Source organism: Boeremia exigua (genome assembly GCF_020726555.1).
Source record: "Boeremia exigua strain MPI-SDFR-AT-0100 chromosome Unknown C7974scaffold_1, whole genome shotgun sequence".
In the NCBI taxonomy this organism is placed as follows: Eukaryota; Fungi; Ascomycota; class Dothideomycetes; order Pleosporales; family Didymellaceae; genus Boeremia; species Boeremia exigua.
This window is the reverse complement of record NW_025763518.1, coordinates 2,800,008-2,822,818: the sequence shown is the minus strand read 5'-3', so window position 1 is coordinate 2,822,818 and position 22,811 is coordinate 2,800,008. Positions and strand designations below refer to the sequence as shown.

Sequence of the window (22,811 nt, the reverse complement as noted above, 5' to 3'; positions counted from 1 at the left end):
ATAGGCTGCGATAGACGAGGGATCGCGGCGAGCGCAGCTGGGCGAGTAAAGGGGGATTGTTTGACGATTGCTGCAAGGTGTGCACTGAGGAGGCCTTGTTCATGTCTCTCGTCGCTTGATTGTTCTTTCCTCGACGTTCATGAGAGCCGAGTATGGACAACGCGCACGCCCTACGATGGCGTCTGCAATCCACTCCAGAGAGCCATAAACACGAGCCAGAGCCCACTCTGCGAGACAAAGAGCTACCGCCCAGTGATCCACCATCCCTCGTGCAATTGTTTTAGTGCCGTGCTCCACCAGCTACGTCATCAGTATGCATTTCGAAATCGTCGCACTCGAAGCTCAACATCAGCCCCTGTTTGATACCCTCGACCTTCCCCTGGACACGACCTACACGCTCACGCGATATACAACAACATCAACTCGCGACGAATTGCACTCTCGCATTCGCAATGCGGATGTCATTATTGTTACAACCGTGAAGCTCGACGCTGAAACGCTCAGCCACCATGTCACGCCGCGATTGCGTTACGTTATTGTCTCCGCAACTGGCACGGACGGCGTCGACCTCCATTCTTGCAAGGCTCGAGCGATCCATGTGTGCAACTGCCCAGGGGCGAATCTGGAGACAGTGTCCGAGCACGCTATCAGCCTCTACTTTGCAGCAAGACGCAGGACGGTTTTGCTAGATCAGGTTACGCGTCGTCAGCCCAGTGAATGGAAGCAGAGGGGTAGTGTCAACACGTATCTGCGACTGCCGGATAGCCAGCCACCGTTGTCTTGCGGAGATGAAGTTCTCGGAATTGTGGGCTATGGAGGGATTGGTACGTGCTATCTGCCCCCACGACGGAACGAGGATTGACCGTGCTCTTAGGGAAACGTATCGCGGCCATCGGAAGCGCTCTGGGGATGAAGGTACTCGTGGCAGCTCGTAGACCCTCCGCTGACCCCTCACTTGGACATGCGCGGGATGCGCTTCCAGCACCGAATGCGGAAGATGCGCGTGTGCCATTCGACGAAGTCCTCCGACAAGCCACAGTCCTCGTTCTGTCCCTGCCACGAACTCCACAAACACTGAATCTCCTGTCTACGGCGCAATTCGACATGATGCACCCATATGCAGTTTTAATCAACGTCGCCAGAGGTGGCATTGTGGATGAAGCAGCACTCGTGCAGGCTTTGCGATCACAGCGCCTTGCTGGCTACGCCACTGATGTATATCAGACAGAGCCGGCTGGAGGCTCAGACGATACACCTCTTCTTGCGGAGGATGCTACAGACTTGAACATTACTTTGAGTCCACATCTGGCATGGTTTTCCCAGAGGACGATCAAGAATCTAGGCGACATTCTGAAAGCTACAGTAGAGGCTGCACTCAAGGGTGAGACTATAAATGTAATCGCCTGATATCAACGAATAGATAAGGGACGCCCTTTTTGCGGCCACGCAAAATTGTGCATGTTGTGCAATACTACATTTCTAAATAAACGTAGTGACCCCAACAGAGTTGTTCGAATTCTTATCTCACCGCTCGAAGCGAGAGTCCGTGGCGAATGTTTCTAAAGCTCCGTTCGGCTCAAATCGGTGCCATCAAGTGGATGGTTTCATCCCCGGCTCGTACCTTGCTTTTTCGTTCCCACCCTCGTCGTTCTGTCTCGTTCTGCTCTATTTTGTTGACGAACTTGCTCCCAATAATGCATTATTGATTGCTTGTGTCCCCTACATGACACTGAGGACTGATCCGCAAGCTGCATTCTTCGCCAGCGGCACGGCGCGCACAGCTTGGCTTACCTTCCCGCCTGTCTTGTCGATAAACGTTCCGCGGCATCCCGGTGGCCTGGTTTTTGATGCACCTCTGACGATCTCCCAGCAACGGGTGTGGCACGGCCAAGGACCCCACACTCTGGAAACTCAAGATGACGTACCGCCCAGTAGCTGGCAGACAGACAAGCGCCGCCCTGCATGCAAGGCGCCACAGCTCCTACAGTACATAGTACAAACTTTAGCCTTTGTTGCTGCGACAACCATTTTCTGCCCTCTCCGACTATCCGAGATCGAACCATAGCTGTAAAGAAAGTTGGTCTAACGTTCCGTCTGGGTGTGACTGCTCAAGATGTACAACTGCAAAATGATCGTCTTTGATTTGATACGATATTTGACTCAATACTCAGGAGCCAGCTGAACTAATAGATATACCACAATGTGCATGCCGAATATCGTTACAAGAGCCTAGGTAGTATCTATCTCACTGCTAGATATAAGGCTACCACTACCTAGATATCCGCGACAATGGCATGAACCATTGCATATGCAGCATGACGGTGCAACAAGACAGCGACTCTTTCAATTACAAACAGTTGGAGCTGCAGTCCCCAAGCGTAGTTCTTAACAATCATGGATCGAAATAGCGCAACACGTTCAAGCTTTCGGGTCCGGCACCGGCGTGGATTTCTAGATGGTACAACACCTTTGCTTTGTACGATTGAAAGGTTGTGATCACGTTCAAGATGCCCTCGTTTTCGTCAGCGTCAATATCACACCCAAGATCTTCTTCGTGGTTGGAATACCACTGTGGGCGTCTTCGGATTCCATCCGGATGCCAAAAGGTTTAGGCATCGGTTTCATCGCCTTTCCAGTGGCGTCGTAGACTCTACACAGCTCCCATTTCTAGTCTGTCATATGGTTTCTGACTCTACTGGTCCTGATTATCAGTTGTGCGTTTGCGGTGCTGGATGCCGTCATTACAATGATCCTGGATGCTTACCCGCACCTCAAGAGGTTTTGGGCTGTCACTGAATCTGCGATCATCTATTACCTGATCTCACCGCCGTGTTGAGCCGAGCTTGCATATCGAGGTACCATCTACTGGACAGAATGAATGCTTGGATGAAACCGTCGTATTCGTTGTTTGGGTGAAACGCTCAACGTAATGGTAACCACTGTAAGCCAGTCTGCATGAGTTTACCATTTTCAATGTTGCTTTCTCCGGCTTGATACTTGGGGTTGTGTTGGGCCACGATGTGAGCCTCTGAGGGCGGTACATGCCTTGATTTGGTACGTTCACTCCTTGTATGACTGCTTCACTATACTTACATTGCGAGGGCATCTGAGCAGGCAGCTCCTAGATCTTGGGCAAAGACACCCATTTCCAATCGCATGTGGTGGCTTACTATTTCATAAGTGCCTTTTACCCCGTGCGCCAGTGCTCGCATAAGGGCTACGAATTAGATTATACTCGTGTGATGGTCACCACTGCTATAATACAACCTCTCCACACCTGGTTATGAAACTAAAATTCATGTTCCGAGATTTCTACAGCTCCGCTGTCGTAAGCCTCCCACTTGCACACGTCAGTATCGCTATCACTTCCGTCTCGTCTATAGTCCCTTGCTACCAAACGCTCTCGTCTTGTTGGAAGCGGTCAGAAGGGGTTGCTCTGACGGTACTTCTGCTCGAAAGCATGGTCCCTAGTGGAAGCGTACACGGAGACTGGACGCAGTACGAGCGAAAAGTCGTCAACGAGGGCAGAAACACATATAAGGCCGGCAGAGATTGACTGGATGATAGATGCACGTTGTCACAGAAATGCGACAGAACTAAGCACCGGTTTGAGGCAGCATGCAAGATACTGCGCATGGAAGATACTGGATCCCGCTATAACCGACCATGGCTTTGGAGTCTCAAACAAGTAGCAGCACGGTGGTCTGACCCTAGGCAGCTAACAAAATTCTCAATAGTATGCATGTCCTCGCCGTCAGCAGGCAATCACGAGTGGGGCTGAATCGAGGTGCTTGGTTGGGCTCTCATAATCGGGCTGCAACAATCGTCGACGATGCTTACTCTGAATGCGCCTTGTTGTTTGAGATGAGACCTGGAGCGTAGTTGCAGACCGGTCGAAAGGCCATCAAAGGCCCGCAACGCTCCAATGTGATGTTGCTGCGCTGTACACGACTGAGCGACCAGTCTGGCAGGTGGGGGCACTAAGACTATTTCGGGTAGGCGGGCATGACGTAGCGAGGGCCGCATCCTGACACCGGAATCTTCTGGTTGCTGCCAGGTTCTTCGGCCGGTGGAACTGCGGAAGGCACCACCACGTTCGAGACAAGGCAGGAACACTCGTGATGCTGCTGGCCTTCAATGGTTACTTCTCGCGACAGGACCTTGCAAGTATATAACAATCGAGCATCTCCTAGCTCCAGTCCCATCATCAGAATTCACAAAGATTACAACCACAGCCCACTTGCATAGTGCTCAAGACATTACTCACTAGAGATTCACACCACTCGATACCCCGCTGGCTTATACGCCATACAACCAAGGCTCTAGCCGCACACCACAATGACTTCTTTCGACGCCTACACAGACCGCGCCGCAAAAGCTCTGGGAGACAGCTTCGAGCTGGCCAAGGACTATGCGCACTCACAGCTCACCCCACTTCATCTTGCGGTCTCGCTAATAGATCCGCCAAAAGATCAAGCCAACCAGGTCGACATACCACCACCACCGCTGTTCAAACAAGTCATTGAACGCGCCAATGGCGATGCACAACTCTTCGAACGCGCTCTCAAGAAGGCCCTGGTACGATTACCAAGCCAGGACCCTCCGCCAGAGCGCACGTCGCCCTCACCGAAGATGGCGGAGATCCTCCGAAAAGCAGAAGAGCTCAGTCGAACACAGAAGGACAGCTTCATTGCCGTCGACCATCTCATCCAGTCGCTCTGCAAAGATGCTTCGATCCAACGATGTCTCGCCGACGCGAATGTTCCGAATGCGAAGCAAATTGACAACGCCATCCAGGCGCTACGAGGCACCAAGCGAGTCGATTCAAAGACGGCTGATGCGGAGCAGGATAATGAGAACTTGAAGAAGTTTACCATCGACATGACTGCTATGGCACGGGAAGGAAAGATCGACCCAGTCATTGGCCGTGAAGAAGAGATTCGACGAGTCATCCGCATTCTGTCACGACGAACAAAGAACAACCCTGTTCTGATCGGAGAGCCTGGTGTCGGTAAGACTACAGTCGTTGAGGGTCTTGCCCGCCGTATCGTCGACGCAGATGTGCCCGCCAATCTTGCAGCCTGCAAGTTGCTCTCCCTGGATGTTGGTGCTCTCGTTGCTGGCAGCAAGTACCGCGGAGAATTCGAAGAGCGTATGAAGGGCGTCTTGAAGGAGATTGAAGAGTCCAAGGAGATGATAGTATTGTTCGTGGACGAAATACATCTGCTTATGGGTGCTGGTTCTTCTGGCGAAGGTGGCATGGACGCTGCCAACTTGCTCAAGCCTATGCTCGCCCGTGGACAGCTGCACTGTATTGGTGCAACCACCCTTGCCGAATACCGCAAGTACATCGAGAAGGATCAAGCTTTCGAACGTCGTTTCCAGCAGGTCCTGGTCAAGGAGCCTTCGGTTCCAGAGACCATCTCCATTCTGCGTGGTCTGAAGGAGAAGTACGAGACTCATCACGGTGTCACCATCATGGACGGCGCCATTGTCGCTGCTGCCACGCTCGCTGCTCGCTATCTGACACAACGTCGCCTTCCAGACTCTGCCGTCGATCTAGTTGATGAGGCAGCAGCAGCTGTGCGTGTCACTCGAGAGTCACAGCCCGAAGCACTCGATAACCTTGAACGCCGCCACCGTCAACTACAGATCGAGATTCATGCTCTCTCTCGTGAGAAGGATGAGGCATCGATCCAGCGTCTCAAGGAAGCTCGCGCCGAGGCGGCCAACATTGAAGAAGATCTCAAGCCTCTCCGCGACATGTATGAGCGCGAGAAGGGCCGCAGCCGCGAGATTCAGGACCAGAAGGTCAAGCTTGATGGTCTCAAGAACAAGCTTGCTGAGGCTGACCGAATGCGCGACATTCAGACTGCTTCAGACTTGAAGTACTACGCCATTCCTGATGTTGAGAGTCGTATTACGGAGCTCGAGAAACAGAAGGCCCAAGCAGACGCCGAGATGTGGGCTCACAAGGATGGTGACGGCCATGCTTTGCTCAGCGACTCTGTCGGGCCCGATCAGATCAACGAGATTGTCGCTCGGTGGACAGGCATTCCTGTCACTCGGCTCAGGACAACTGAGAAGGAGAAGCTACTTCATATGGAGCGTCACCTCAATACTACAGTTGTCGGACAGAAGGAGGCTGTCACTGCAGTTTCCAACGCCATTCGTCTGCAGCGTTCCGGTCTTGCCAACCCCAATCAACCACCTAGTTTCCTCTTCTGTGGTCCGTCTGGTACCGGTAAGACATTACTCACTAAGGCTCTTGCCGAGTTCCTCTTCGACGACCCAAAGTCGATGATCCGTTTCGACATGTCTGAGTACCAGGAGCGACATTCCCTTAGCCGAATGATTGGCGCGCCTCCTGGCTACGTTGGTCATGATGCTGGAGGTCAGCTTACCGAGGCCCTCCGACGCAAGCCTTTCTCAATTCTGCTCTTTGATGAGGTTGAGAAGGCTGCCAAGGAGGTTCTGACTGTACTCTTACAGCTTATGGATGACGGACGTATCACCGACGGGCAAGGTCGCGTCATCGATGCGAAGAACTGCATTGTCGTCATGACCTCTAACTTGGGTGCCGAGCACCTTGCTCGCCCGAACAATCCCGATGGTAGGATCGACCCCACCACTAGGGAGCTGGTCATGGGCGCATTGCGAAGCTGGTTTCTTCCCGAGTTCCTCAACCGTATTTCCAGCATCGTCATCTTTAATCGTCTTACTAAGAGAGAGATCCGCAAGATTGTCGATGTGCGTATGGGAGAAATCCAGAAGCGACTTTCGTCCAACGGGCGGAATGTCCGCATCGCCTTGTCACCGGAAGTCAGCGATTATCTTGGTTCGGCTGGTTACTCGCCTGCCTATGGTGCACGCCCGTTGGCCCGCCTTATTGAGAAGGAAGTTCTCAACCGACTTGCGGTGCTCATCTTGCGTGGCGCCGTTAAGGATGGAGAAGTTGCACGTGTTGAATTGGACGATGGACACATTGTCGTCGTGCCTAATCATACTGACAGCGAAGAGGATTCGGAGATGTACGACGAGTCTGACGCTGTAGCTGAACTGGAAGACGAGGATGGCGGCATGGACCTTTACGACTAGATGTCGCCTACGGTTGGATGTCACAACAGAGGTGTGGCTTGATAGAATCACGATTGACGAAAGCCGGTAAAGCATAGGTGTTACGGCGTATGGGAGTACATGTTTGGATTAGACTTGCACCTGTTTCACAAGGTGCGATTCATGTGTAGTTTGAAGAGTATATAGTACCGCATTGACCAACTGGGCTTTTAGTATAGTTATTCAATCCAAGATGGATAAAACCAAACTTGATTGCCAGCCTGCCTTCCATGACTGTGGTCGAAACACGATCGTCGAAAGCCGTTGCTGTCATGGATATCTCGGCACTCTTCGAAAGATGCATATGTTGCTGCCTGTGAATATAGAAAAGTCACCACAAACATATTCCGTTATGTTTCTCAGCACTTTCGAGCTCTGATGTAGAACACAAACACGTATACTTAAAGGAACCCGCTGTTTAGACTCCTGGTGTCATGGAGTTTGTGCCTTTCTGATAGCTATTGTGTGGCACGCGTTTTGAGTACGCCTTGAGATCGCAGTGGTGGTGGAACACACTTGTTCGCTTATGCGGTGCTGTACATCAAGGGAGGTGGTGTACATTGTGGTGTTCGCTTGCTAGCTAGCTCAGAGAATCTGGGTTTCAGAAGGGTTTGCGACATGAACATGATGTGTGCTTTTATTTGCTCATTTGGTCTGTCTATGTCTCCTGGCCTAGGCGTCCTTGTTTTGGGCAGATTGGAGCTCAAGGGTATTGTCTCCAATGCTGGTTGTTACAGCCTCGGTCGGGGTTACATTGGCCGACGACGTCTCCCTCTTCCTCTTTTTGACTTTGAATCGTCGCGAAGCGGCTCGTGCTCTCTGTCCGTCCATGAAAGCCTCTCTAGATAGTGTCAGCCACCAAGCGCAAGGCTGAATCTACTGGAAGATGTACCTCGACCCTTGTTTTGCTAACCCATCGGCGGCATCATTGCCCACATCGTCCGAGTGCCCCTTGACCCAAAAGAATCTTGTTTCTGCACCCAGCTGTGTCCGGTCTCTTATTGTTTCCTGAAGCTCATGGAGGAGACGCTCGTCCTCCTTATGAAGGCCTTTGGCTTTGCTCCAGCTTTCTCGCAGCCATCTGCGATGCCAATCGGTGGCCCCTTGAATAGCATGCAACGAGTCGCTGCGAATAAGTACATTCTTATGCGCTGGTACTTTTTCCAGTGCGATTTTGACGGCCATGATCTCAGCACGTTGATTGGTCTGCCTGCCAGGCCCTAATGGCTCACCGTAGTTCCTTTGAAGGTGTAAGACACATTTCGATACTTCCCAGGTCTGAGCGCGACCAACCTTGGATCATCAGGGCCAAATCACACACCTACACCAGCAGCGGCATTTTTTTTGCCTGGGTTTAGCCCGCTGCCATCGGTATCGATAACGATGTATCTGGAAGTGTCAATTTCCATGAATGCAATGCAGCCACTACCAAGATAGCGATATGTAGGGTGACAAGTCGCGTGTTAAGCACGCGACGCGACGCGACGTGACCTACTGCAGATGCTTGTAAAACGCCAAGCCAGATCGTTGTCTAAGCATGCCACCTGAATGGCTCAAATATATCGGTTGTCAAAGCTAAGTGCGATATTTCATATTACTCTATCAAGCCTGTAACCTAGCCTCGCTGTGCAAATCTTGCTTGTCGAAGTATACCAGGCTCACAGCTCGCCAAATTTCCTTGAACTCATGCATCGCGACGCCACACGATCGAAACCCAGTTACCCCTCTTATCATTAGTAAGCAGGAACTCGACAGAAGGTAAATGAGTCATGGATTCCCACCATCTCCTCAACCTCTCAGCTTGCCACTCATCCCACGTCCATCCAGTGCGTTCCTTTATTATCTTATCAATTTCAATGTCAGGGCCTAGATCGAAGCTGCAGCAAACGATATTACCATCCACCCGAAGGTCCTGGATCATCTTTGGAAGACCTTCGAAATAATTCGGGACCCACCCCTCAATGCCACCTCGACGTTCAAGCCAGCGACGGTCGGTAAGCAGATCGTTTGCGAAATATACATCCATAGCGGCTTGATAAGCACTGTCTTCAAGAACGACTTTGAAGATCTCTGTGGTTTCCGCCAAAATCGGGGCGCCATCCAGAACAAGGTTAAAGCAGTTCGCTGGCATACCCAGTGCAGAGAGCGATGTCGCCTCTACGACCCACGAAGTTACTTCATCAGTAATCCAGCCTCTTACAAGCCGCCAGGAATCGGGTACGCTTCGGTCGGGACTAGCACTGGGGAAAACACTTTTCCAAAGGTTGGCATGCCTACGAATGCGAAGTTTCGGGTTTTCTCTGCAGTAGGGGATCAACCCTCGCGCATGGCTTTCGGGGAATGCAACAGCAGCTTGGGCCTCTACGAGTTCAATGTCTCGTAGAAGATTGCGTGATGCAAACGAGTTCGAGCCCAGCCACTTGATTGCCAACGAGGTGGCGGAGAAGGCGTAGTCCTCGCTTGGCATTGTGAAATAATGTCGGCTCCAGTCTTCTTCAGGGTAAAATGTTTTCTTTATCCGTTCGGCATCCTCTCGATCTAGCACAGACCAGGACTTAGGAATAGATCCTACAAAATCTGCGTCGACGAGGCTAGCTCTTGCAACTTCAGCGTCCGTAAGAGTAGCCCAGTCGGGATGCTTTGAAAGAAGTGTAAAGAGAAGATCCACGAAGTCTCGAAAGATGGATTGCGGCTGACCATAAGATATTGGGTAATGATCTTCGAAAATGGGCTGCTCGCTTATGTCATCGTAGTTCAAGAGTTCCGCAAATCCGTCCAGAACAGGCCGAAAGTAAGGAAACTCGCTTGCAACTTGATGCTTGACGTCTTCTGTTAAGAGAGAAGGGCCGACCATGCATATCTTGACCCACTTTGTTCGCAGAATCCTGTTTACCGCTGCATGCAACACACCTGCGTCATGACTGGATTCCGGTGTGCAATAGCTTCGGAAGGTGACTTTGTTTTTCTGCATGGGGAGTCCTTCCATCTCTTGATTCATTCTGCGACAAACGCGCATGAGTCGGACGTCTATCCTGCCACCGTCGCTAGCTTGGACAAGCTTGTTGTCGTCTGCGTCGTACACGTAGCCACCATAGACTGTAATGTACTCGTCATAGATCATGTCTCGGAGCTCTCGTGGTAATGTGAATATTCGACATTGTAGTTGAAGATGGTTGGGTTTTGGCGTTGATGGGTGGAGGGCGGCCGAACTGGAGATACCCTCACTTGTCAAAGAACTATTGGTGGACATTCTGTATGGATCAGACAGTGATTGCAACGGAGAATGGTGGGAGTGTTCTCTCCATTTATTAGTTTTCACCTGGCTGGAATCATCCGTTCATGGTTCAGACCCGAGTACTACTGGGTCTGACTCACGTGTGAACCAAGTTTTCGATCTGTTTTAGTTTGCGGGAGGGCACCGCTTTTTATGATTTTATTGATAAAGCACGAAAAACAGGGGTATATCGCGAAAAATCTCACAAAACAGGCCAAAGCCCTCTGCCTGTGGCACAAATGTCGTTACGTACTTGTTGCAGCAAAGTATATTCCAAGGATCTAAGAGTAGAGTTAGCAACAGTTATCAGATAATTACAGGGACTGACACCAACACTCACGCATCGTGAATCACGTGCGGTTCCAAGAGCTTCAGGGACGCGACCTCATCTCAACGTCAGCAAAGGTATCAGCGTCGTTATCCTGATCTTTACTCACGTATTGCGCGACCCTTGTGCGTATGACTGTGCTAGTGTAACTAGTGGCAGGTTGAATCTTTCTGGGTGTATAACTAACAGGTTGACTCAATTCAACGATCGCGAGTGCAGCTGCCCACAACCATGGATTCGATATATCTATGAATGGATTAGTACATTCAATCGACCATTGTATTGCTATTACTGACTGGGTGGCCCTGTGGGAGTTCTGAGGTTCGATTAGGACCAACAATTTTTGTTTCCGGAAGAACTGACTGAAAATTTTTCGAGTCCCTGAACCATATTCAACCCGCGATACCATGGAAGACCTGTGACTCCGAGCCCTTGATGAAGCGTTAGTCAACCGATTCAAGTACGTTGGTGTCTGCTTGACTTACAGTTCCCATGGTAAGAGCAGACCACGAGCCAGTCCTGTTCGGATGTCAGTCGACCAGCCATGAAATACCTATTTCGGCACAACTGGACGAGACTTACGTGTTCCATGCCGTTCACAATAAGAGCTGCCTCCCTTGAGTGTCAGTATTGAGTTGATTTGAAACCAGATGGCGAGATGTTACGCATCGCCAACGTCCTCTGTAGGTCTTCGAACCCGACTGGAAGCCGGCATGGCTAGATCTCCGACCAATGTGTCGTCTGAGGCGACGACTCTTCGTCTTCCTGACAGACGTCGATCAACTCGTCTCTTAGCCGCTCGACGGGCGCCATACCAAGGTTCCAATACAAGTAAGGGAGAAGGTGTCGCCCCAGATACTACAGTGCAGTCATCTCAAACGGGCTTGGAGCCACCACACTACCCATCTGGGAGCTTGCAACCAACGCAATCGTCACAGGAGCAAGCAAGCTCATCTCCTGTGTCTTCCAGCTCGCAGCCCAAAGGTCCGCTTTCCGACACAGCAAAGACTACAAGCAAGAAACGCGGTCGCCCACGTCTTGGTGACTTATCAAACGTGAAGAAGGCGCGCCATGATACTAGTATAGTAGCCTGGTTCGTACGTGAGGGAGCTTCACATCCCGCGAAACAGACCCTTCCGACGGTCACTGAACAATGTAATGCCTCGCCAGATGAGGAGGAGGAGTGGCATGATGTCGAGGAGGAAGCTTGAAGATTGGCGCCTGCGTTCGACGCTTCGCAACCAGCTCACATAGCTCAACATGTGCTAGAAGCTCCACATAAAAACCTCTCAATAGGCCACACAAATGTAAAATGGTGCTGCTGTACTTGTGAAAAGGGTAGGCAGATCGCGCGACTGGCTCGACTGCAGCCCTTCTAGTAGCCGTGCATCCATTGTCCCATGTTGAATGCCGTTCATCTTGTTTGACGAAGATTTTTTCCGTAACGATCTGATGGAGACATTCTGGACACGACAGATCCGCGATTTATGTGCTTCGGGATAATCAATCTCAGCGACAGGACGTGAGAGACCGCGCAACCGAGTTTGATGTATCGAATGGAGGCGTCTAGCTGAACTGTAGACATGCTCTTCGTCGTCTGGATATCGCTGCACTTTAAGTAGTTGCATCCAGCATACAGTCGTATTCAAGTCGCCGGTTCATGATCCTCCATACAGTAGTCAAGTAGGCGCATCAAGGTGGCTCAGTTTCGGTTCACTGCTGTGATCAAGTACTCAAGCTCCGAACTCTTGCGCTGCAGTATCGCTTCGTGTTCGCTTTTGCAGATGATCCGTTTGTCGAGGGAGGATTGCGCTCATGATGATATGCCAGGGGGAAGATTCCCCTCAAGGAACGGAGTAAGTCTTAGATAGCGCCGGGGACTAGCTCCGTTAGCGTCCTCATCAAAGTCTCCTCGTTTTCCAGCGGCACTTCTTATCCACCTCATTGAAGGAGGGAACATTTGCATCATTCGATATGGGCGGGCATTGACCTTTCGATAACCAGTACTATTGATAAGAGTTTCACAGTGCTGCGGTGACCTTTAGGGTACCAGTCTCCGCCTACATGATTTCCCCATCCAACGGACACGAAAGACCAGGTTGTCTGTAAACTTCCCAGCTAACACGCGCTCGCAGGGTGTTGGGATAGTGTACGGCTAACACGTACAGTTAGACGTCTACACAACATGCGAAAACACTGTTCCGACAAATAGAGTTTGTATACCATAGTGGTGTAGAAGTCAAGTTTGCGTCCAACCGCGGCCTGGTTGACAACCAGTCCACGACCCGCATTAGCCAGTACAGATGCAACACCTCTTCTAATTTGAGAGCAAATCTGATGCCAGAGTCGCTCATACGCATTATGCAGTCCAGTCACGCTAGTTCAAGTCTGTAATCAACGGGCCCTACGTAGCGTTAGCAGCTATATCCCACATTTACATTCACCAGCTTACCATGTACACCACATTCCTGTATCTGATCTTCCAAAGCCCATCGCGCTTGACCCACGAATCTTGGTACTGCGCAAACGCATACAGTGTGTCCGAGTCATCCTCTATTCCAGCCGCGCCCACCGTAGCGTTTGGGCGCAGAAAGTGCGTCGCTTGGAAGTACGTCGCGCTCACGGCAGTGTTCTTGTCACAGATACGGATCCGCTGAGTGCCGAGGAGATGTTGGGTCCCAGGAAATTGAGCGAGGGAGGCGGAGAGTGTGGTTTTGATGGCTTCGACACCGGTCAGGACTCCCAATGGGGCTGAGTAGTCGGCTGTCGCGTCTGCAGTGAAGACATCGGGCAGCGATTCGAAGGAACGACCGTCAATGATTATAGCATACTGGGAGAGTGTTTGGCGAATGTCTTCGATGTCAGCCACATCATTAGTGATCTTCTGGCGTGGAAAGTACGACGTGAGTTGTGAGACGGGTACTGGGCTGGGCGAATATTGAGCGCACGATCTTGAGGTGGCAGCCTGAGCAATGGCGAATAGCAGTGATGCTGCTACAAAGATCCTCATGATCGAAGATGTTGTTCTAGTGACGTCGCTTTCGCTTTCAGAGCACACACTGGGAAGCACCTTGCACTCGGGACACTAACGAAATTGAATCAGAAATTGGGAGTGAGGCTCGATCGGAAAGTGCGGGGAGCGATATTTGTAGAATTCAAAAAGCCAAAGAGGAAGGTTGGATGAAGCGGCAGGCAGCATCCCTGTCTGCGCTGGTGCCCGAGACAACATGCGAGCCGTTCTCCACAATCAGGCAAGCCATTCTCAATTCATCCGCACGAGGCCACCCAAGGTCGCACAAGCCGTCAACGGCGTCGTGGTACTGTTGAGGTTGAATGTGGATGAGACCGCTGGTATTTCTGATGGCCAATTCTTACCTAGCTATCTACCCAATTGTGACTCGTTGTGTTCCGTCACACACTCTCCAGCATATCAGAGTCTAGATGAAATGCCGATCGACAGATATATTTGTATCTTTCGCATTGATGATTTGCTTAGGCATACAGTACATATGGCTCGTCGATGAACGCGCTCACTTTGATACATAAGCGTTAGGCAAACGTCATTGCCTCGATCGCCAACCTTCTTGGTAGCTCGCCGAGCTCGACATATCGGTATATAGTGGACTGTCCAACTGTGCGGACGATTGCCCTTCCCTCTATATCTCGCAATCCACGCAAGAAGGTAACAAGATCCTTTGTGTGGCAGCAGATATGCTTATCTATGTACCTGTACAGAATGTTGTCGAAGTACGCTGAATTCGAGCGAAGGACGCTCACGTGTATGAAGAATGGTACTGGGCGAGAAAGCTAGATGATTACCCCCTCGGATGAATCGTACGTGTACTCGTCGACGTCGTTCAAAATCCGGAGTCAATTTCCTGCGCCTCGCCGTCCTCGGTGGTGTACCCTTGATCGTTGTCGTGTTCATCGTCACTATACTGCTGTTCGAAAAACACTCGTTTTTGTTCCTCTGAGCTCTCGTCGTCGCTACTCAGCTCATAGTCTGTATCTGAATCGACAGAACTCGGTCGATTTGTGACGCGCTTCCAGGCCCTTTTACCGGCTGTGTCGTCGTCTTTGACAGTCGCTGATATGACCTCGCGCTCTAAGCCTACATAAACAGTGATAAGTCTGCCATCAAGTCTTGGATGCGGCAGCTTCCGTTTGACAGTAGGTATCGTAAGAGCCACTCGGGAATGTACTTCGGCGCATCGTTCAGAAAGCGTGATTGCTTTGTCAAATCATTGTCCTCCCGCTCAGACATGGCTGATGACTTATTTCGCAGTTGATGCGAATGAACTAGGCTTGGGGCTTTGCAATTGCGGAGCGGCGCCAATTCTATGGTCAAGGCGCACGAAGGAAGCTGTGAAAGAGAGCACACTAGGATTTCGTCACTAGTGACACACTTCACTACTGTGCAAACGAGATGCTATAAACGCCATCGCATTAACTGCTGTCAATCCACGTGCTTTTACAATCTAGATGAAACAGCACGCAGCCTCTACCCTCAAGGCTTCTCAAACAATGTACCTAGAAGTACACAGGTCATTCCGGCTCATGATACTCCTTATCAACCGCACGCAAAGTATCAGCAACAGACCGTCTCCCCACGCGATTCCTCCTAACCGCATTGGCGAGCTCACGCAAATCGTCCTTGAACTCGCTCTCGTATTTCACAGCCTTCGACAGCTTTCTGTAGCTCCACGTCGACAGCGCCAACATCGCGACCAGACACCGATGGTTGCTTCCCTTCTCGCTGTTCTTGTATATTGTCTCGCCGAAGCACTCGGGTTGCGCGTTGCACCTGGCCATCTTCTCAATCGCGGCTCTGAACACGAAGTTGCAGAACCGCGTGTCCTCGAGCTCGCGGGCGAGGACGTAGCAGGCGCACCAGTGGTGCCAGAACGCCTCGTCATGGGCTTCGCTCCCGCTGCTGAGGAAGGGCATCGAAAAATTTCCTTCGCAGGTTGAGAAGCTGGCGTAGGTGCGGAAGAGGATTGAATCGATGTGGAAGAGAACCAGGGTTTTGCCGTCGAGAATCTCGGGGTTCCAGTGGGGGATAAGGTACTTGGAAGTGCTAAGAAAGACTGCATGAATGTAGAAGGTGACACCGTCTTTGACAATGATCCGCATGGGTTCCGACTCGGTGCTGGATGCGTGTTAGCAACTGGAAGGTTGCAAATGCAAGAATTTGATGATGGGCGACTTACAAGTGATATTCGCTTTCGTCAGAATAATTTGTGAGAGTAGAATGGGCAGGAGAACAGTCTCCCGCAAGGATTCTATCTAAGGTGCGCTGGCACATGGTGTTTGATGAAGACGTTGTGTTTGTTGAAGACATTGTGTGCTAGCACGTGCGACTTGCGTGTGACTCGTGTGTGACCTTTGTATGTTCAGGTGGAGTTAATTTTCAGGAGCTCAGATGGTATGATAATCTTCAGAGTTCAGTGTGGATTGAAGAGCAGGAATAGTAGTGGCACGAGAGTTTTACTTATACCTGATGCTACGAGATCCGTGTCTTAGCCGAACCATCGAACGACTGGGGCAGAGCACAGCATTATCCAATTGTAGTTATCATGCAATGGTTGACAGGGTCAAATTTTAAAAACCTTGGTTTGCCAGGGCCAACGCATCAATATCGTTACTGATGCCCAAAGATTGCATGCAATCGCCAATTCAATTGCCATGGGAAGGCGAAAGGCTTAATTGATAAACACAATAGATACTGCTGATACACAGGAGAATCTCCATGGTTAAAATTGACTATAAAATTGTTCTGTGACTAAGAGAAACATTGCTCTCGCATTTTCAAACGAATTGTGTTGTTTTGGTAGTTGACGGATCATGAAAACTGGAACATAAAGCAATCTTGGTCCATATATCCGAGCCAGAAGTCCACCAATGCCCAGGTACACGTGTCTCAGTGTAGGAAACAACCGAAAGATGACAGCGGATGATCGAATTTTAGGCGGGCTGGTTGGCTCCTATGCGACGACAGGAAGAAATATTGTAGTCGACCAGGAACGATGTTGTGTTGTATCTCTGGTACAGGAGACCCTTCAGCTGTGACTTCCCCGTGCCAACATCAGAGGCCCCTCTCAACTTTGTAGCAAGGAGCGCCGCTCAAGGTATGCTCGTGGTACTCGCAAGTGTCCTCGTCCTTGAGGAACGCCCTGGGGCATTGTTTCTTGCAACCAGCGCGCAACACGTCTGCCATGCCAACCAGGAGGTCAGTTAAGAACTCATGAGGAAAGTTCCGTTCAGGAATCGACTTGAAGAGCTTATTTGTCCACGCGTTGATGGCGAGATCGAGAGCTAGCTTCCTGTGAGGCGATTTTGCCGAACAATTGAGATAGGCCAACTTTGGGAGACACATGTAGCTTATGTCCAGTTGGATCAACTTCTCGATCATGGCATCGATCAGACTGTCTTTGAAGTTGGTATCTTGGAGGAAGCCGCCAAGTATGTAGCACCTGTCGAGTGAATTCTATTCGCCGTCGACAGTATCGCCGAGACTGTTTCGTGCTTTCGCACCCTCTTCTTTACCGTCCTTTACTGTGCAAATGCGACCAGTGTACAGCCAGTCAATGTAGACCTTGAAATCCATTGGGCTTTGGTCAAGAAGCATGATTGTCGTTGTAGACTTCTCCTTTCCGTCGTTCTTTAGTGCCTTCTTGAAGAAGTTGGAGCTGGCGATCAAACGCGTGTCATGAACGTAGTAAGTGATAGGCTCTTCTTTCCCCACGATGACTGTGATTGGTGCAGAGTCGAATCTAAGTATATCAGCGTCAGCAATTGCCCTATCAAGAAACAGGGGAATGTATACTCAAAAGTCGTGCTGGTTAGGTAGCGGATCTTTTTGCACGCAGAGCCATCGGCGGTAGCTTCAGTGCCGCGTTTCCTCGAAGGGGTTGTGCCGGGCGTTGCCATCGTGTCTGTGGTGTTGACGGATGAAGAGAGGAAGGGAAGCAGGGAATTGGTAACATAAGTAGAGGAAGGTAAGAGCGATTGTTTGCGATGCACAAGAGCAGAAACGCCAAGAGCCAGCCACCAGGATCAGAGGAAGTAAAGGTCAATCGCGAAGCAAGGATGGTGAGGCGAGGCAAGCAAATTAATAGACAAGAAATACAGAACCGCTGCAGCGTCAGAAGCATTAAAAGAAACATCTACGACACCACGACACACCGCGCCCTTACCCTCGCACCCGCAAACCCCGCGGAACCAAGTCTTCCTCCTCCTCTTCACAGTCCTCCACCACCGGACTAGGCGGCGGCGTATCATCCACGCCCTCAAACTCCTCGCCCTCCCTCCCCGCGACCCCAAAAGCGCCATACATACTTCCGCGGCTGGGCTGCGGCAACAGCCGCCCGTGGGGCGCTCCTGCACAACTAGCCCCGCGCTCAGAGTGCTCCTGCGCGATGAGCTGGCGGTACCGGTCGACGCGCTCCTCTACTGTTTCAAGGGGGTCGTGGCCGCGCTGCTTGGGGTTGCGGGTCGGTGCATTGAAGGAGGCGATGGATGTGGGGCGTGAGGCTGAGGTGTAGATTGATGATGGTGGACGGGGCGGGGAGAGCATGGAGTCGTGGCGCGAGGGGGCTCGAGGGAGGGGAGTGAGGGTGTCTTGTGCGACTGGGTGGAGGTGAGTGGAGTTAGCAGAGCGTGTGGCTGAATCTGTGGTTGATTGTGTGGTTGAACGTGGCGTGCAGGGCTGAATCGATGCGCTGGGATCTGAGGGGTGCTCGTGGTTCCAGGCATCGGTGAAGGAGGGTGGGCGTGAGTTGCGAGGGGAGTCCTCGCTGATGATGGGTTTGTCGTCTTGCATCCAGTTTTTGGGGCTGAATGGGGTTGAGAGGTCCACAGCGATGTCTGGCTGGTCGTCAAGGCAGTGACGGGCAGTGACTGGAGGCTCGTAAAGACTGTCTCGTGTGTATCGCGTTGACTGCTTAGACTCTCGAAGGGAGACCTTTGCATCATGCCGCAACATCTTTAACTCCACACCAAGATCGTAAGCCTCCTGAACTGCCTGATCGCCATTAGCATGTTTGCGCATCCAGTACCGCACAAACCGCAGTCCCTTGCTCTTTACTTTGTCTGCACCTTTCTGGCCGCCGCTGCGCGATCGCAGATGGCCATACATACCGGCGAAGAGCGCGAACAATGCATTTTCATCTGAGCCTAGGCGCGCAAGCATACAAGCCGGGCAGCCGTTCTTCTGGTAGGCCCATTTTGCTCCGGTATCGATGGGTGGTTTGCCAGGTGGTGCAGATCCAGCGAGCGTCCACTCAGGGAAGAACATTTCCACGACTGGCTCGAGCTGGCGAACTCGATACTCATCCGCCTCAGAGAGAATGCCAGACATTACGATGGGATATAGAAACCGACCCACCGCAACTTCTAGCTCGAACCTAATCCAGGCCCAAATATCATCCACGAGATGAACATCAAGACCTCTATGAGTGCGACAAAGGAGCCCATGCGAGGATAGAATCGACGACCGAAGCCGGCGTGGAAGGTTTTTGATAGCACCCTGGGTAGCTTTCTCGTACTGAGCATCTTCAAAGTCCATAGATTGAGGATCGTTGCGCAAGACACGTACCATGTTCTTAATGTCTGCGCCATGGAGACGGCGCGTTTCCATTTTGTAGAACATTTCGAGCGTGGTAGTCAAGATATTCTATATGGTGTGTAAGATGTCTGGGCGCGGAACCTTTAGCTTAGATCCGTATTACTCGTGTGTTGGTGGATGAATTTGTGTTTCATCTGCTACATTGCTTTAGGGAACAAACATATACTGATTGTTAGCTGAGGCATTGTGTAGGCTCGATGGAGTGTGTTGTCGTCATTGTGTGTGAACGGCAGGAAGACGCGCATTAACATCATTGTAGACAAAGCCCAGTCTCAGTGCGGTTCGTCCATTATGTTCAATTGGCTGAGACATGTAAACACGAGACATGTTGCTCGTTATTTTATGTCTCGAATAGACGCTCTAGTTCCGATCAGCATGGTTTCATCCAGTTCAATCGCAAAAGATCCACACATGAGCATATACTAAGAACAGATTCGATTGAGTATTGTGATCCAATCGCCCATGCGCCAATCCAGACCTCATAAAACCCATGAAGCGAATGAAGAGTTTCTAGCCATCAAGTAAAATGGGCTAAAAATGCCACGCCGGGCAAGAAAGATGTTGAAGAAATGTTAAACGAAGTAATACAGTTGAAGGCGAAGATTGTGTACCGGAACTATACATTAGGTATCGCAAATGCATGTATGCAGAAAGGCGAGGGAATGCCGCGTTAACGTGAGCTCTCAGCCCGGAGGACGCCAGCTCCTCTGCCGTGCAGATTCTGATTGACTTTGTTTGTCAGGTCTTTGAAGTTTCCTGCCGAGGACGAGATGCTTAGTGCTTTCTTCCGTGAAATGCGTGGTGTCGAGGCGCCCTGCGCCCGCAGACTCTCGTCGCTTGTAGCAGCGTCTGCCAAGACTGCGTTGAGCTCGTTCTCCTTCTCTTGGTCAAACTTTTCCTGCGCAGTGCGACGTGCACGCTCGTACTTTGATGCTGTGTCGCCCTTGTACATGGTCCCGCCAATGCGGTCGAGGTAGACGAAAAAGGGTTGCGAGAAGTTGGTCTTGATGCCCCAACTCTGGTGGTGGATGTCGTGGTAGGCCGCGTTGTTGGGGAAGATGAAGTGGAGTGGGTCGTATGGAAACTCGTAACCGCTGTGATCAAGCACGGTCTTGATGGTTGATCCGGTGAAGAACCACATGGACTGGCGCATTGACATTCCTGTGAGCAGGTATCCAAGGCCGCCGCCCAGTGTGTCGAGAGCGAAGCCCTCGAGTGGGTGGTTGTATAGAGCGCCGTACGCGTAGGGGACGTAGAGGCGGTGGTGGCGTGAGTGGAAGGTCACTGTTGCTGTCAGCTTTCACACTCGCTTTGAGAATGCTGGTGCTTACCGTAGAGCCATTTGTTCATGTGCATCGCGCGGTGCAGCATGTACTCCCAGGCGTCGATGATGACGATGGCAGCCATGAACTGGAGCGCAGGCACGGCGTACCAGTACAGGAAATTGGCTACATTGAGCTCCCACGAAGCGAATGCAGTCAGCCCAGGGTACTGTCCGCCGGCAATGACGGCTGCCAAGGTGGGCTGTGCTGCAGACAGCTTGGAGGCCAGCGCGGTCGGGTCGAATCCAGCGAGAGAGAGGACGAAAGGGACAGCACGCTGGGCGACACGCAGGTTCTGAGCGTACCAGGCCACGTCGTACTCTGCTGTGCCGGTAGTGGGCGCATCGTCGTAGTATGAGAGGCCCAACATGGCGGCCGACTGGATGACCTGCTGTAGAACTACGTCTCGGAACACCTCCCATCGCGTGACATGGTTGCGCTTGAGGACCTCGGCGGGCGTGTGCAGGCGGTACTTGGCGAAGAGGTCGTAGACATCGATTACGTGGAACAGGAGGGAGACGCCCCAGTATGCGATGATTGGCAGGGCTGTCTGGATGGTCGCGTCCGACGCCCAGGAGACGAGCGGCGTGAGCGGCGTGAGCGTGTATTCGGGCAGCGCAGGCAGGCCGTGTGTGGTGACGTTGCTCGCCATGGCGGCGGTGTGGTGTGTTGGCGGGCTATGCAGTGTGTCGGTGAAGGTGCGGTGGTGGTCGCGATGTATGACGGGTGTAGGGCAGAGGGCAATGAAGCTGCGCACTCGGTCGGATGCCGCGGAACAGGGAGATTAGGGGGAAACGGCGTCGCGGGCGGAGCTGGGGCGCCTGGCGGGGCAGTCGATCTACAGGGCTCGAAAGGAGAGGCTTTGGTGGGCAGAGCAGTCGGGGGCCGGTCGTGTGAGAGTGGTGCAGGCGCTGCTGAAAACAGGCGCAGGCCGCATCATGATTCCGTCTCCCGTCCGAATCCCGATGCGCGCAGCACGGCCAGCACTGACTGGCTGTTTCGCCACCAAGCGAGCAAGCGAGCCAACCCTGGCAGCGCAGGCCCCGCTTGGGCTTGTAGTCTCGAAGCGGGCTAGCGGCCGAAAGTGGTATAGCTTTTCAACCCCACCAAAGAATTGCACCCCGAGAGCGTGAAAACAAAAGCTGGCCCTTAGCCTTCACTCCCACACTCACTTTCCACCGCACAAATCTCACAGCCGCCGCCATGATCATTTTCAAGGTGAGTCGACGCCGCTGCTGTGCTGCGCCCGCGTGCGCGCCTACCCCGCCTTTCTCGGGCACCAGCATGGCCCGCCCACGTCAAGCCCCTACTAACACGGGCTTGTAGGATATCCTCACCGACGACGAGATCATCTCCGACTCCTACGACCTGAAGCTGGTTGATGGTGTTGTCTACGAGGCCGACTGCAAGAAGATCAGCGTCGGTGGTGAGACCTTCGGTATGCCGCGCCCCACCAGTCACTGTTGCTCGAATGAGGGGCGCTAACACAGCGCAGACACCGGTGCCAACGCTTCTGCTGAGGAGGCCGAGGAGGGTGCTGAGGATGGCGTCGAGACCAAGATCGACGTCGTTTACTCTTTCCGCCTGAATGAGACCGGTTTCGACAAGAAGGGCTACCTGACCTACCTCAAGGGTGAGTGGTTGTCCTGAGATTAGCGTTTGCACTCTCTAACGGCTTCAGGCTACATGAAGGCCGTCAAGGCCAAGCTCCAGGAGAACGGCTCCTCCGCCGAGGAGATCACAGCTTTTGAGAAGGGTGCTGCCGCTTACGCCAAGAAGATCGTCGCCAACTTCAAGGACTACGAGTTCCTCACTGGCGAGTCCATGAACCCTGATGGCATGATTGTTCTCCTCAACTACCGTGAGGATGGTACCACTCCCTACGTTACCGTCTGGAAGCACGGTCTCAGCGAGATGAAGGTTTAAAGCCTCTCGCGACGGACGTGGAGGAGCGGGGTTGGATTGGTTCATTGATTTACGAATACCTATTGCATGATCGGATATGCGCCATAGTGCGACAAAAAATACGAATCTAGACGACCCGCTGCTATTGCGGCAAGCATTGACAGTCCCAACATGCTTTGAACTGAAGTGAGATGGGAACAACTGACTCTAACCGAAAACCAGCCTCAGAGTGTCACAACC

At 51.9% G+C, this 22,811-nt stretch overlaps 10 protein-coding genes across 10 annotated transcripts; 4 read left to right on the top strand and 6 right to left on the bottom strand.

Annotated features, from left to right (window-relative positions):
• Window positions 1-313: 313 nt before the first annotated feature.
• C7974DRAFT_408186 (D-isomer specific 2-hydroxyacid dehydrogenase) lies at window positions 314-1,407 on the top strand (the record flags this gene model as incomplete). The annotated part of the gene is made up of 2 exons (XM_046143307.1): window positions 314-824; window positions 875-1,407. The coding sequence occupies 2 exons, from the start codon at window positions 314-316 to the stop codon at window positions 1,405-1,407; spliced, it is 1,044 nt and encodes a 347-aa protein (XP_046003262.1).
• A 1,686-nt stretch (window positions 1,408-3,093) lies between these two features.
• Window positions 3,094-3,960, top strand: C7974DRAFT_383695 (uncharacterized protein). The gene has a single exon (XM_046140793.1). It carries the CDS (start codon window positions 3,284-3,286, stop codon window positions 3,554-3,556), a length of 273 nt encoding a protein of 90 aa, XP_046003261.1. The 5' UTR covers window positions 3,094-3,283; the 3' UTR covers window positions 3,557-3,960.
• A 115-nt stretch (window positions 3,961-4,075) lies between these two features.
• C7974DRAFT_383694 (heat shock protein-like protein) lies at window positions 4,076-7,318 on the top strand. Its single transcript, XM_046140792.1, has one exon. It carries the CDS (start codon window positions 4,339-4,341, stop codon window positions 7,096-7,098), a length of 2,760 nt encoding a protein of 919 aa, XP_046003260.1. The 5' UTR covers window positions 4,076-4,338; the 3' UTR covers window positions 7,099-7,318.
• A 429-nt stretch (window positions 7,319-7,747) lies between these two features.
• C7974DRAFT_383692 (ribonuclease H-like domain-containing protein) lies at window positions 7,748-8,653 on the bottom strand. Its single transcript, XM_046140791.1, has 3 exons — window positions 8,410-8,653; window positions 8,009-8,356; window positions 7,748-7,957 (listed from the first exon to the last, which is right to left on the bottom strand). Exons 2-3 carry the CDS (start codon window positions 8,299-8,301, stop codon window positions 7,789-7,791), a joined length of 462 nt encoding a protein of 153 aa, XP_046003259.1. The 5' UTR covers window positions 8,302-8,356; window positions 8,410-8,653; the 3' UTR covers window positions 7,748-7,788.
• A 38-nt stretch (window positions 8,654-8,691) lies between these two features.
• Window positions 8,692-10,670, bottom strand: C7974DRAFT_383690 (uncharacterized protein). The gene has a single exon (XM_046140790.1). It carries the CDS (start codon window positions 10,364-10,366, stop codon window positions 8,801-8,803), a length of 1,566 nt encoding a protein of 521 aa, XP_046003258.1. The 5' UTR covers window positions 10,367-10,670; the 3' UTR covers window positions 8,692-8,800.
• A 1,987-nt stretch (window positions 10,671-12,657) lies between these two features.
• C7974DRAFT_419985 (uncharacterized protein) lies at window positions 12,658-14,046 on the bottom strand. Its single transcript, XM_046144235.1, has 2 exons — window positions 13,171-14,046; window positions 12,658-13,122 (listed from the first exon to the last, which is right to left on the bottom strand). The coding sequence occupies exons 1-2, from the start codon at window positions 13,726-13,728 to the stop codon at window positions 13,096-13,098; spliced, it is 585 nt and encodes a 194-aa protein (XP_046003257.1). The 5' UTR covers window positions 13,729-14,046; the 3' UTR covers window positions 12,658-13,095.
• Window positions 14,047-15,263: 1,217 nt separating this feature from the next.
• C7974DRAFT_408180 (uncharacterized protein) lies at window positions 15,264-16,059 on the bottom strand (the record flags this gene model as incomplete). The annotated part of the gene is made up of 2 exons (XM_046143306.1): window positions 15,264-15,867; window positions 15,929-16,059. 2 exons carry the CDS (start codon window positions 16,057-16,059, stop codon window positions 15,264-15,266), a joined length of 735 nt encoding a protein of 244 aa, XP_046003256.1.
• Window positions 16,060-17,205: 1,146 nt separating this feature from the next.
• Window positions 17,206-19,077, bottom strand: C7974DRAFT_371620 (uncharacterized protein; the record flags this gene model as incomplete). The annotated part of the gene is made up of 2 exons (XM_046140030.1): window positions 17,206-17,491; window positions 17,915-19,077. The coding sequence occupies 2 exons, from the start codon at window positions 19,075-19,077 to the stop codon at window positions 17,206-17,208; spliced, it is 1,449 nt and encodes a 482-aa protein (XP_046003255.1).
• Window positions 19,078-19,691: 614 nt separating this feature from the next.
• C7974DRAFT_22000 (sphinganine hydroxylase-like protein Sur2) lies at window positions 19,692-21,631 on the bottom strand. The gene is made up of 2 exons (XM_046137152.1): window positions 20,676-21,631; window positions 19,692-20,628 (listed from the first exon to the last, which is right to left on the bottom strand). Exons 1-2 carry the CDS (start codon window positions 21,316-21,318, stop codon window positions 20,015-20,017), a joined length of 1,257 nt encoding a protein of 418 aa, XP_046003254.1. The 5' UTR covers window positions 21,319-21,631; the 3' UTR covers window positions 19,692-20,014.
• A 143-nt stretch (window positions 21,632-21,774) lies between these two features.
• Window positions 21,775-22,728, top strand: C7974DRAFT_383679 (translationally controlled tumor protein-like protein). Its single transcript, XM_046140789.1, has 4 exons — window positions 21,775-21,884; window positions 21,993-22,104; window positions 22,162-22,299; window positions 22,348-22,728. The coding sequence occupies exons 1-4, from the start codon at window positions 21,870-21,872 to the stop codon at window positions 22,590-22,592; spliced, it is 510 nt and encodes a 169-aa protein (XP_046003253.1). The 5' UTR covers window positions 21,775-21,869; the 3' UTR covers window positions 22,593-22,728.
• The last annotated feature ends 83 nt before the right edge of the window (window positions 22,729-22,811 follow it).

Coding starts and splice junctions, on each gene's coding strand:
- C7974DRAFT_383695 (XM_046140793.1), top strand. CDS start 3,284: ATGAAACTAAAATTCATGTTCCGAGATTTCTACAGCTCCGCTGTCGTA.
- C7974DRAFT_383694 (XM_046140792.1), top strand. CDS start 4,339: ATGACTTCTTTCGACGCCTACACAGACCGCGCCGCAAAAGCTCTGGGA.
- C7974DRAFT_383692 (XM_046140791.1), bottom strand. CDS start 8,301: ATGGCCGTCAAAATCGCACTGGAAAAAGTACCAGCGCATAAGAATGTA. Junction 7,958..8,008: donor TTAGCAAAACAAGGGTCGAG/GTACATCTTCCA, acceptor GACACTATCTAG/AGAGGCTTTCATGGACGGAC.
- C7974DRAFT_383690 (XM_046140790.1), bottom strand. CDS start 10,366: ATGTCCACCAATAGTTCTTTGACAAGTGAGGGTATCTCCAGTTCGGCC.
- C7974DRAFT_419985 (XM_046144235.1), bottom strand. CDS start 13,728: ATGAGGATCTTTGTAGCAGCATCACTGCTATTCGCCATTGCTCAGGCT. Junction 13,123..13,170: donor ACAGGAATGTGGTGTACATG/GTAAGCTGGTGA, acceptor AACGCTACGTAG/GGCCCGTTGATTACAGACTT.
- C7974DRAFT_22000 (XM_046137152.1), bottom strand. CDS start 21,318: ATGGCGAGCAACGTCACCACACACGGCCTGCCTGCGCTGCCCGAATAC. Junction 20,629..20,675: donor CATGAACAAATGGCTCTACG/GTAAGCACCAGC, acceptor TGACAGCAACAG/TGACCTTCCACTCACGCCAC.
- C7974DRAFT_383679 (XM_046140789.1), top strand. Junction 22,105..22,161: donor CGTCGGTGGTGAGACCTTCG/GTATGCCGCGCC, acceptor AACACAGCGCAG/ACACCGGTGCCAACGCTTCT. Junction 22,300..22,347: donor CTACCTGACCTACCTCAAGG/GTGAGTGGTTGT, acceptor TAACGGCTTCAG/GCTACATGAAGGCCGTCAAG.